We start from the raw sequence: 12,907 nt of genomic DNA, 5'->3' as shown, positions 1-12,907 counted from the left end.
TTAGTAAATAATTAGTTGGGCATCACAGAAATTCAGCAATCAACCCTGTACTTTCATTTCCCTGTTTACACTTAAATACTTCATCACTAATTGTAGCTAAAACTTAAGGAGTCAGGAGCTATGATTTCAAATGCTACTCTAGAGTTGACTTTTCCTCAAGCAGTAAAGTTCCCACTTCAAATAATCCTCTTCATACTCAAAGCATTTCATGAAAAAACTGCTGACATTTGTGGAAGAGATTTGTTTCCTACAACTATAGTGTTACTGGAAATGTCCTTGAAGCCAGTGATCATCAGAAAAGCAAAGTTTGAAGGACCCATTTCTTTTAATGAACCTCAGGAATAAAACTCACCCATGAAGCAGTACTTTCTACAAAAAGCAAACTTTTGGCTTTTAAAGTTACAAAAGATGGAACTGAAAAAAAATGAGAACAAGTGAGGATATGTTTTCTGAGGTTCTTCCTGAGAAAGAAGAAACATTATGTCTATTTGATCACTTGGTTCTTTCACTTCTTTGGGCAAGCTTAGCACATTGTGTCAAGGTGACTTCCCTTCAGTTAACAACTGTCCCTTACCAAGGTTTTTCTAGTGTAGAATTAAATGAAGTTACAATGTTGTGTTAGTCCTAATGTACTAGTTGAACATCTTTTGGTTGCTAATGATAGAATTCCAAATGCAAATGGGTTCAAACACAAAAAATGCAGCAATCTATATAACTGAAAACTTTAGGAAAGGTGGATATTTTCTTCAGACATGGCTGACTCTAAACGTTTAAATAATTTCATTAGGAATCAATTTCTTTCTCCATCTCAGCTCAGCTTTCATCTTTAGATTTAATTCTTAGGTAGGATATCTTTGCAGCCTCAGGCTTACTTTATAACCATCCATTGAAGAAAAGTTCTACTATTAGTTCCAGAAAGTTCTGGGTGTAAAAGTTCTTTGGTACAAAACTATTCAATGACCAAGGAGACAGACTACAATGTTCTACTAAGCCTTGGCCACAGTCCCACCCTGAATCTAGGATTTGCTAACAGTCTTGGCTGCATCACAAGGACCTAAAGTGGTACAAATGGGTTCCCTATAGGAATATTGCAGTACATAGATACTAAACAAACAAAAGTGAAAGATGTCCCCTACATCTATAGCAGAAAAACCAGCCCAAGAATTCGATGTGGCTTTAGGTTAATCAATTTTAATTACACAAATGTTTAAGTTTCCTTTATCCCCGTTCTAAAATGAGTTCTCATTTGGTAACACTCTCATTTGTTGTGAGACTTCCTGAGTTCTGTAGAACCTCTCCAATGTCCAAGTAGTAAGTATGGCTTTTCATTTTATCGCCTACTTTAAGTTCAGCATGTTGTTGGAGTTCTGTTTTCTCAAAACCTGTATCTAACTTACTACAATGCAATAATATTCTTTTATTCTAATTTCTTCTGTTCTACCTAAAAGAAGTTATATTTAGAATGAATGATGCATACTCCAACTTCACCAGTTAAACTCAAACTCTCCAAACTAGTCCTAGGCTAACATGAAAGAGGCAGGAATTATGATCCAAATTTTATACTTGCCTGCATTGGTTCTCCTCATGTACCTCATACATAAAGTGTCTAAAAAACATTGCGCTGAGCAGTGGTGGTGCATGCCTTTAATCCCGGGACTCGGGAGGAGGAGGCAGGCGAATCTCTGTGAGTTCGAGGTCAGCCTGGTCTACAAGAGCTAGTTCCAGGGGGATGGAGAGATGGCTCAGAGGTTAAGAGCATTGCCTGGTTTAATTCCCAGCAACCACATGGTGGCTAACAAACATCTGTAATGAGGTCTGGTACCCTCTTCTGGCCTGCAGGCATACACGTAGAAAGAATATTGTATACATAATAAATAAATAAATAAATAATTTAAAAAAAAAAGAGCTAGTTCCAGGACAGTTCCAAAGCTACAGAGAAACCATCTTGAAAAACCAAAATAAAACATCCCAAACAAAAAACAAAACAACAAACAAACCCACTTACACCGGTTGGCCTCTATAACAGTACTCTCTTGTTGGAAAATTTGGAAAAGGATAGTGTCTACAGAAAAGAGTGGTGCTTACAGCTTCTGTAAAGGCTTCTAGTATTAGAGCAAAATTGGGGTAAATCCTAGGGCTTGGACACTGGATCACAATTCCATAGTTTCTACCTTGACACCCCTAGCCTCTCCTCAGTTGCTATAGCTCTTATTGCTTTTTATTTTTGAGATTATAATTTAATTGCAACATTTTTCTCTTCTCTTTGCTCCTACCAAGCCCTCCCATACACTCCTCCCTGATGGCCTTCAAAACCATGGTGCAATAGCTTTTTGGTTTTTGATTTTGTTTTTCAAGACAGGGTTTCTCTTTAGTTTTGGAGCTTGTCCTGAAACCAGGCTGGCCTTGAACTCACAGAGATGCCCCTGCCTCTGTCTCCCTCCTGAGTGCTGAGTGCTGGGATTAAAGGTGTGTGCTGCCACCGCCCAGCTGCAATGGCTTTTTGATGAGCATCCTGATCCTCCTCACTCTTTCTAATAAGTTCAGGAGGAGGAAAGGGCTGGGACCTCCTATGCTTTCTCACTTGGTTTTTCAAGAGGTTGACATCTTTTGATGCCCACCCCCCCCTTTAATTTTTGTTGTTGTTTTTGGAATTTAGTATGTGGGGTGTGTTTTGTGTGTGTGTGTGTGTGAGTGTGGTTTTTTGAGACGTGGTCTCTTGTAGCGTAGGCTGGCCTGAAATGGGCTATGGAGCTGGGGATAACCTTGGTCCTCCAGGGTTCATCTCCTGAGAGATGCAACCTATCGTCTTGTACATATTAGGGATGCACTCTACCAATTGACCCATATCTTTAGCTCCTACCTCTGTTACTTCTCTTAGTGCATAATGTATGTGCCACGGGGCATGTGGCGGTCAGAGGATGCTTTGTGGAGTCAGTTCTCTTCTTTTGCCTTAAATTACATGGGTTCCATTAGCCCAGATCACTAGGTTTGCCTAGCAAATGCCTTCGCCCTCAGAACCATCTTACTGGCCCATTTGTTTTCTCTTGCCTTTTTAAAAGCAAGCCATGATTCCAAACCCGTAAAAGATGGCAACCCGGTGTATTATACAGGGCATCCCAGGACCCTAGCCCCAGAGAAGCAAGGGTGGAGACTGAGTGTGCTTTGAGTCCTTGCAGGCCCAGGGGCAAGGAGGGAGAAGGCACATTTTGGCTTCAGCACCCACCCTTTTCCGACTACTCATAGCTGCTCTCTTGGCACCAGTAAAGCACAACGGTGTTATCTGCAGGTGCCCACACTGTGCATCCTCACTCCACCCCCGTCCCGCCCCGCCCCGCCCCGCCCTGGGAAGCAGGACACAAGGAGCCACCAGTTCCAGCTCCCACTGCCCAGAGTGCAAGGTCAGGCCATCCCCTCCCACCACGTGCGCCAGCCTTCCCAATTCCTCCGTGGTCGTCTCTATGGGGGTTGTCCCCTCTGGTTCCTGACGTCCCGCCCCTGTTCATCCCGCTGGAAACTAGGCGGGGATGTGGGTGCACACCCACCGGGAGCGGAGTTGTTCTCAACCCTCAGTGGCTGAGGCCAGAAGCACTCTGCTGCCAGAGTTTCTGGGCTCCGGACGCTGAGCGCTCTCTGTCCTGGGGCTTGTTGGTCCCAGCTAGGGGGCTCCAGTCTTCTGAGCCTCAGATCTGCTCAGGCTGCGACCCTTCCGGCGGGCGGCACACAGGCGGGCTACTCGCCGGCCGGAGTCCGGCAGCTGCGAGTTGAGGTTGGGGGTCCCAGACCGGCGAGTCCGGCTGGAGGATGGCGGAAGCAGAGCTCCCTCCAGCAGGGCCCCCTCTAGTTCCCGCTGGGGCCTCGCGTAGGCTAGGGTTCAGGCAATTGCACGGGGCTGTCCCTCCTGAGCTCAGTACGAGGAATCTCCGGCTGAACCGGGGCAGCTGCAGTTCCCTGCGGTTCACGCAGGCAGTCCCCGTGCAGGTGGACATGGCCATGGCCCTGCATCGTGTTAGGATTGCAGAGAAGTACGGGAAGAACTACCTCTGCTTGCTGCAGGCAGTCTTTCTCGCAGGTGAGTTTTATTTCCCGATGCACTCCCACCCAGAGGCGGCCAAGAATGCCGAGCTCTCTCCCTTTTTCTCGGCTCCCTCCCCAGCCTGTTGGGGAGGGCGGGTGCACTTTGTCTTCCCCACGCTCTCCAGGTCTCTCTCTCTCTCTCTCTCCTCTTTTCCCTGTTTCCCTCCCCCGCTTCACTCTATAACCCCCCTCCCACTGCCCACTGCTGTGGTCCTCCTAGCTTGCAGCCACGCGTGCTGTGGTCCTCAGTTCCTCAGGCCAGCTGCGTCGCTGAGGGTGTGTGCGGCTTTCAATCCGCTCAAGCCCCAGGGGTGGACCTCCAGAAGCCCGCCAGGCAAGGTGAGACCATCCCACGTCTCCTACCCACTTTCCACCCATCTAGGTGCCTCCTGGTGGAGTTGGGAACACAAGGGCTCATCCCACTCTGCATCCCCGCACCCCAGAGCCAAGCCTTCCTGAGGATGCACTTCCCTGTAACACTCCCTGTAGTTAAAAAAGCTAGGTTTATTTACGCATGTGGGTGGTTGTTGTTTGTTTCATTAACACGTGCTAGGGCCAAGTCAAAAAGGCGCTCGGATTCTGAAGTTGGAGGAGGAGTTTGCAGGCAAACTGCTGCCAAGGATTTGCGCTTATCCGCCAGGACCACCACATCTTTCCAGCTTGGTCCCACGAGCTTCCTGCCTCTCTGGGGCTCTTACCACAAAGGCAGAAGCTCTTTCTTACTTGCCTTGGAGGGACAAAACCAAAGCTAACAAATCCCTTATTGCTGCCACTCTATTTTGGTAAAGGCTTGAGAGTGCTGCAAAGCAGAGCTTGATGTACACATGTTGAACAAGTAAGAGTTCCTTGGCTGTGGGCTTGATGTGTTATGGAGCATGCGGAGGCTCCAAGACCTAAAGTTCCGATAGGACCATTGGGAGTCCAGGAATATCTGCCAGGTGCCGCAGCTGCTGGCCATGTCTTCTGTGCCTCGGTGGTGCTTACCCTATGATGTTTCTTGTAAGGGAAAGTTGGGAATTAAAAACTTGACTTGGTGTAGTTTTTTTTTTTCCCTCAAGTCAGGTAGCCACAGCCTGTGTTCCACATTCCACTTCTTGTTCGAAGCTGTCCACGAATTGGTCACACCAACGTCTTCGGTTAAACCTCAGGAAACTCAGGGCTCTGTCTAAAGCTTCTTTGTAACAAAGAACCCTTTGGTCTTGAGTATTTTGTTTGGAAGTGGTCAATGTTATTTTCTGTATGTAATAATAAATCATTAAGGGAAGTGTGGCGATGGGGCACAAACTCCTTCAGGGTTTAAGGGCAGTTTAAATGGATTTGGGAGGCTACAAAAGAAACCAGTGGAAACTTTGTGTGCACGTGCAGTGTGCAGTGAAAGCTAAAAACCAACTTCATAGGAAAAATCACTTTAAAATGAAACAGTCTCACTATGTAGCTCAGGATGGCTTCAAAATAATCCTGTACTGGGATTAGTACACCCCCACGTGTATCACTACCCACAGGCGTGCACGTACCCACCTCTCTCTCTCTCTCTCTCTCTCTCTCTCTCTCTCTCTCGCTCTCTCGCTCTCTCGCTCTCTCGCTCTCTCTCTCTCTCTCCTCTCTCTCCCTCCCTCTTTCCCTCCCCCCTCTCTCCCTCCCTCCCCCTCCCTCCCCCTCTCTCTCCGTCCCTCTCTCCTCCCTCTCTCTCCCTCCCTTCCCCTCCCTCCCCCCCTCTCTGTCTCTCTGTCTCTCTCTCTCAGAGGCACACACCGCTTTTGCATGTGACAAAAAGAGGTTCTGGGGTTGAACCCCAAGACCTGTGGATGGATGCTAGGCAAATGCTTTACCTCAAAGCTGCAATTCTAGCTGAATCACAAGAATGCTATTCAAGTGGACATTTCCATTGCTAAGTGTTTCTCTTCATTCTAGGGTCATTTTCTTGATCCTTGGAAGTTTCTATCATGCTGCCATTCCCCAGTCACTATGACTCGGCAGCACATCCTAGCATTTAAGTGATACTGGTCACTGTGCTGTGCTTTAGTAGGGATGGGAGCAGGGGTGCAGTAAGGGATGGGGGAACTCACATTTGTCTTTCAGTATTTGCAGCAGTTGATCTGCCTGTGAGGATAAGTATTCCTGTGGCTGGGGCACACGCTATAGGATATATTTTTGTTAGTGGTTTTCAGATGGGCATTTTTTTAATTCCCCGGGGTGTTTTTGAATGCCTGGCTTAAATGGTCTCCTGCCTCAACCCCTGGAGTAAATGGGGCTACAGGCTTATAGCGCCATGTATGGCTTCTTCTGTAACTTTATTTCGAACTTTTCACAATTACTCTTACTTATTTTGTCTTTTCTGTGTGTATGTGTGTGGAAGCATGTGCCCTAGCACATATGTGGAGGTCAAAGGACAGCTTGAAAGGATCTTTCCTTCCACCATGTGTCTGCTCAGATATCTAGGCTTGCGTTCTTTCTTGCTGAGCCATCTCAACAGCCACCTTTGGCTTTTTGACAGTCTCGCTTGATCTCAACTTCTGGACCCCACTGATTTCATTCCCCAAGTGTTGGGATTAGAAGTGTGTGCCACTGTGCCTAGTTTATAACTTCAAATGCAAAAAAGGTGTCATATACTTTTTTATTTAAAACTGTTTGTTTTTTTTCCGAGACAGGATTTATCTGTGTAGCTTTGGAGCCTATCCTGGAACTCGCTTTGTAGACCAGACTGGCCTGGAACTCACAGAGATTCTCCTGCCTCTGTTGGGATTAAAGGCATATGCCACCAAACCCAGCTGTATTTCATATATTTAGAATAGTAAAATATCTACAAATGTGCTTAAGAAGCTTTTTCTTGACACAAAGAACCCTTTGAAAGGTCACTATATAATTATATGCATGTACACAGGTTTTCTTGCTGAGCCATCTCAACAGCCACCTTTGGCTAGGGGTGCACAAAGCATGAGGAATTAAAAATTTTCCAGGTGAACAAGGGATTGGAATGGATGTGCTAGAGGCAGAGAAGGTATTCCAGACATAGGAAATAATATGGGCAAAGACAAAGCAGAAAGGAAGAACATAGTTTACAGAATTGTATATGATTTTAAAAATGATTAGAGTAGGTAGACATGGTGGCACTCACCTTTAATCCCAGCACTAGGGAATCAGAGGCAGGTAAACCTCTGAGGCCAGTCTGGTCTACAGAGTTCCAGGACAGCCATGTTTACACAGAAAAACCCTGTCTTGAGAAGCCAAGGGAAAAGAAGTCTGGGAATGGAAGCCAGGTGTGGTGGTGCATACCTTTAATCCCAGTACTGGGAAAGGAGAAGCAGGTGCTCTCTCTGAGTTTGAGGCCAGGTGGGGCTACATAGTGAGGTCCTGTCTCAAATAAACAAAAACCAACTAAACAAACAAAACACTGGGAATGGAAAAGGAAGAACAAATTTGGGTTCGGTTTATTTTATTTTATTTTAGTGTTCAGAGTGGAGCCAACAGTCTCACACATGCGAAACACATGCTCCACCATTGAGATAGCATTCCCAACCCTAGGATTCAGTATTGAGTATGTGATTTTTGTGGAACATTCAGGTTGAGCTGACCAAGAAGGTCAGAGCTGGGAAGAAGTAGTGAGAAGTAAACCTTGTTTCTTCTTTCCTCTTACCTGAAGTTCTTAAGTCTTATTTCCCTTTGGGCTCTCTTGATAGCACAGCCTGAATATAGTAAACAGCCACGTGTTGGCTATATCATTTTCTATTGACCTTGCTTTTACAGTTTTCCCTTCTTGAATGCTATCTTACCTAATGATAAATAGGGAAAAATATTCTACACTCCATGAAGAATGTAAACTTTATTCATCTAAGAGAACCTTACCCAATTGAAAAGTTAAAGTACTATAAAAACCTATTCACGTATAAATTTGGTTTCAAATGCAACTTGGCATCAAGTTTTAGCTCAAATAGAGTATCAATGGCAACACTTATTTGCTGAACATTGCACAGTGTTGTAAAATGTATTCCAAAGATAATGGATCTTTCATGAGGCTAAACTTTCCTTTTGAAACAAAGTCTCATGTAGCCCAGGCTACCCTGGAAAGCTCTGTATAGTTGAGGATGATCCTAAATTCATGATCCTTCTACCTCTATCTCCCCAGTGCTGGTATTGCATGTATAAGCCACCATTCCAGATTTTTAAAAATGTTTTTCTATGGATCTAACCCAGGTTTCATGCATGTTAGGCAAACACTTTACCAATGGAACTACTTCCCCAGCCCTAGACCATATTATATTGACTATTTCCCATGGCAAACTTCCCTGGGAACCCAAGCATTCTCTGGGAAATTGAGCACCAGCACTTTTAGTGACTGGTTTATTTTTCTTCTCAGCATTCTAACCATTTCAGACGGAAAGGTTTTCAAAAAGATTGCTTCCCTTCCAGACTCCTGAACCTGAAAATAATTGCATCCTTTCCTGATGACTCAAGACTGTCCTTAGGACAGCATCAGTTACTTTAATATGATGTATACAGTGCTCAGGGGTTCCAGTGGAGGCTCTTTGTCTCTATGGCAAATGGCTACAGATCTTTCTGCCTTTTAATTTATGATGTCTGCTTTGTCTGATCTTTCCATATATCCCTTCTCTGTTAGCTGTCATTGCTTGCTACTGTCAGTTCTTTCTACTAGCTCTGGCTCCTGGCTCCATCCTCCACTGTTCATTTTGATGTGCTGTAAGCTAAGGAACATTGTAACCCAAACCCACAGAACTATCTGAAAACTATAAATAAATAATTAGTCCTTCCTTTATTAATACATATGAGCTTTGTGTGTTTGTATGGATGCAAATGTGTATGCAGATGGAGGCCAGATGTTGACTCTGGCTATCTTTCTCAGTAGTTCTCCACCTTGTTTTTTGAGACAGGGTCTCTCTGAACTCTTGAACCAAGAGCCCATGGATTCAGCTAGTCTCCATCAGGCTGCTCTGGAGCTCATTGAGATTTGGCTGCCTCTGCCTCTGTTAGGATTGAAGATGCCACCAGGCCTGGCCCATGTACAGGAAGTACTCTTAACTGCTGACCCATCTCTCCAGCTCTACTCAAATAAAAATAAAAGCAATAAAAAGATTATTTTAGCTCTTCTAGGTCCTTTGCCAATCTTTAGAACTCTATTTTTTTATCATTAGCTTATCAATTTGTATATAAAAAAATCTAGTTAGGATATGTTAGTAATTGCTTAGAATCTATAGGTCAATTTAGTGATTTTGTTTGCTTACTTATTTGGGATAAAGTCTCACACTATAGTCTAGGCTGACCTGAAACTTGTTTTGTGGTCCAAGCAGCGAATATTTTTCTGTAATTTTCTTTATGAACATCAATATCTTTTATTTCTTACATGCTGTGGAGTGGAATCAGAGCCCAGGGCATGCCAAACTTGTGGTCTACCATTAAGTTCTGCTGTTTGTAACATGGGATGTCATATATTATATTCCTCAGTTTTGAGGAAGGGGCTTAAGAAGTAGCTGCCCTCAAACTCATAATGTTCTTAACAGCCTCCCTGAATTCTAGGACCGCAGCTTTGTGCCTCTTCCTGGCTCCGAGTTTATTTTCAATAAGTTGTTGCTGACTTTTTATAAAGCTTCTGGGTGAAAGAATACGTTCACGTGCTACTAGAATAAGAATTTTGAATATCTTTATGGTTGGAGATACTGCTAGACATTGAGCTGCCTCTCATTTCAAAATATTTCTGCCAGGTCAGCATCAAGTCCTGTGCTAATGTTCAGGGGAACTGCAAGTTCTCTGCTCCTTAGAGTATTTGCAGTCTTGTGCCTGTTGGTTAATTAGCTGACACCTTAGCTATTGAGTATCCAGTGTGTTGACAAGGAAAATCTTAGAGTTATTTAAAAAATTTTCCTCCATTCAAAATGAACCAGTGTGGTGAGGTATTCTTAGTTTTCTTGATGGCACTTAGAAGGAGTATGCATATATGCTGGAACGTTCTTGAATTTGCATTTGCATGTCCCATCATTTGATCTATCATTTTGCACTGTTAGTTTACAAAAGAGGGTCAGTTCTGCTTCCTTTGTTGTAACCTTGGAAGGACCACTAACAGATATTGTGTGTTATCCTGCACGCATTATAAACCAAAGTAAACCATTTTAATTGGATTTACTATTGCAGAGGCTGTGCATTTCAAGATTAGATTTCCTAAACCCAGACGTGATGAATAGCCATGGAGTAAGAGAGCTGGCATTTGATTATATATCTGAATGGATATTGTGGGTTTTGACTTTAGTGGGCCATCTTGTATACTTTTATAGCCTGTGCTTTAAATAGCTGCCCTCAAAAGGTCAGATGTTATAAGAAAAAGTTTAAAAAAGGTGAATGCAAATTCTTAATACATTTAGGACATTTATTTCATGGCTGTGACCATCATGTTTGTGATTGTCATTGCATCTTTAAGATCATGTTTAAGCAGGGGTAGACTCGTTTACACTGTGAGTCTACCCCTGCTTGAACATGATGATTCAGATAGATAAGGAAAGGAATTCCATAGCCAGGTTAGTGGTGGCACATGCCTTTAATTCCAGTACTTGGGAGGCAGAGACAGGCAAATAAATCCCTGTGAGTTTGAGGCCAGCCTGGTCTACAGAACTAGTTCCACGACAGTCAGAGCAACACAGAGAAACGCTGTCTCAAAAAACAGAGAGAGAGAGAGAGAGAGAGAGAGAGAGAGAGAGAGAGAGAGAGAGAGAACTTGCTCTTCCAGAGGAACCAGGTTTAATTCCCAGCACCCATGTGACTGCTCACAGAGGGTTATAACTTCATTTCTAGGGGATCTAATAACTTCATTTCTAGGGGATCTAATAACCTTTCTGATTTCCAGAGACCTTAGGCATAGCATGCACATGGTTCACAGACATACATGCAGGCAAAATATTCATATGCATAAAGTAATTAAAAATTAAGAAAATTTTCTCTTTAAGACACTATACTTGTATGTTATGTGTGGATGTGGGGCGCATACTGATGGAGATCAGAGGACAGCTTTATGGCATTCTTAGATTTCTCCTTCTGCCTTTCAGTTGTTTTCCAGGGAAGAAACTCAGGTCAGGTTTTCCAGCTTGCAGGTCAGTGTTGACCTGCTGGATCATCTTGCTGATTCCAAAAGGATTTTCTTTTCATTCTCAATTTATGTTGCTAAGAATAGTCTCATATTTAGAATTGCGTGCTGGCCAGGTGTGGTGGCTCATGCTAAAGAGGCAAAAGTGTGTGGATCTCTGAGTTCGAGACCAGCCTGGTCAACAATAGTGAGTTCTATGACAGCCAGGGCTATGTAGAGAGACCCTGTCTTAAAAACAAACAAACAAAAATAAATAAGTAAAATAAAATTGTGTGCTCAATATAGTTTTCTCGGTTTTGTTTCTTTAGTTTTCTTCTTTTCTTTTCTTACTCCAGCCCAGGCTGACTTGGAAATCACTTTATAGTGCAGACTAGCCTTGATCTTAGAGAAATCCTCTCACCTCAGCCTTCCAGAGCGCTGGAGTTGGAGCCACCGTGTCTAACTTGTTTGTTTTTAAGGAGAGTTTTCAGAATTATCCAAGGAAGCGAATTCTTTTCAATAAAACAGCTTTCTCCTGACAGTCATTTGGAAGACAATGCAAACACATTTCAGAAAAATGCTTCTTTAACATCGATTTTGCATTTATCAAAGATTTTTATCTATAAATTTTCAAGATTTGGTCGAGTTGCCAAAGGGCTTTAGAACTGAAGGAGTGTAAAAGATTTGGAGGCAGTGCAGGCAGGTTTTATCCTTTCCTAGGTTCTAAAGGCCTTTCATTTGAATCACAATGCTTCATATTTGCATGTCATTGCACTATATGCACACGCATATACATGTGAATATCAGTGCGTGCAAAGACTACTTTTCACTTGCAGAGCATGCAAATGTTTCTAACCCAGGACAGAGGGAAAGTTGTTTGGACCACCTTCAAATCCTTTAAATCCTGAGCTGCTGGAAGGCTCTCTCTGGGAGGTAGTCCTCAAGGACTAGGCTGGAAAACCTGTTTGCTTCTCATCTCTTCTGCGCATGCGCGTCTCATCAGTGCAGTTCTGGACACCCTTTTACTCCGTGCTCACCGCACCCATCAATCGGTATAATTGTAACATTCACCACTCGGGGCCGGAACTGCGTCCTGCTTCTAAAGAAAGAGTGCCCCCGATTTGGGTTGATGCCTAATTGGCTTCTGTAGCCTGACATTAAGGGGAGCTGGTTTTCAGCTTTGAACCCATGAATTATCAGAGTAGCCGATAGATACATTAAGTAACAACAAAATGGTGTTGAAAGATGGAACACTGTCACCCTCTCACTCGTTCCTTCCATTGTTTACCTTTCTCTAGAATTCCACTGGTTCTCTTGTGTGTGTCCATTAAAGCCACGCTTTTGGAATGGAGGTGTAGCTCAGTGGTAGAGCTTCACCTGGGTTTGTGCTACAGCACTGGAAACACAAGTAGCCTCCCAAGCTCCTAGTGGCCTGGGAATTGACAGACGGGCAAGGGCTTTGCTTGATTGGCTGAGCCCACAGTGTACTTGCCCACTGCAGTTTTAGCCTCCAAGGATTTTCTTAGGGTTCTCTACCAACTCAGGTATGCATTAGAAAGGATTTGATTTTTTTCCCCACCTTGCGTTTTGCAGCAGGCAGATTTGTTCTTCCCATGACCAATGAGGTGAGCTCTTTCATGGTTTCCACACCTCACAGTCTCATAGCTCACCCAACCCCTTTTCAAAATTCTTAGCAGGACTAATGAGGGTGGAAACCAGGAGCTCAGGCTTGCAAGGCAAATAAATTCTCTACCCCTGAACTTCATTTCC

The 12,907-nt window shown here is 43.9% G+C and overlaps 1 protein-coding gene across 2 annotated transcripts in view; it reads left to right on the top strand.

The window, feature by feature from the left end:
• Nucleotides 1-3,333: 3,333 nt before the first annotated feature.
• Mcf2 (MCF.2 cell line derived transforming sequence) overlaps nt 3,334-12,907 on the top strand; it is a 100,730-nt gene continuing 91,156 nt past the window's right edge. Inside the window, exon 1 of one of the 2 annotated variants that reach the window (XM_075957420.1) lies at nt 3,334-4,069. In XM_075957420.1, the coding sequence (XP_075813535.1) occupies nt 3,802-4,069 (268 nt within the window). In that variant the 5' untranslated portion in view covers nt 3,334-3,801. The remainder of the gene's footprint in view (nt 4,070-12,907) is intronic. The other variant, XM_075957421.1, reaches the window with a different exon arrangement.

The sequence above is a fragment of the Microtus pennsylvanicus genome, chromosome X, assembly GCF_037038515.1.
Source record: "Microtus pennsylvanicus isolate mMicPen1 chromosome X, mMicPen1.hap1, whole genome shotgun sequence".
NCBI lineage: Eukaryota > Metazoa > Chordata > Mammalia > Rodentia > Cricetidae > Microtus > Microtus pennsylvanicus.
This window is presented reverse-complemented; position numbering and strand designations above follow the sequence as displayed.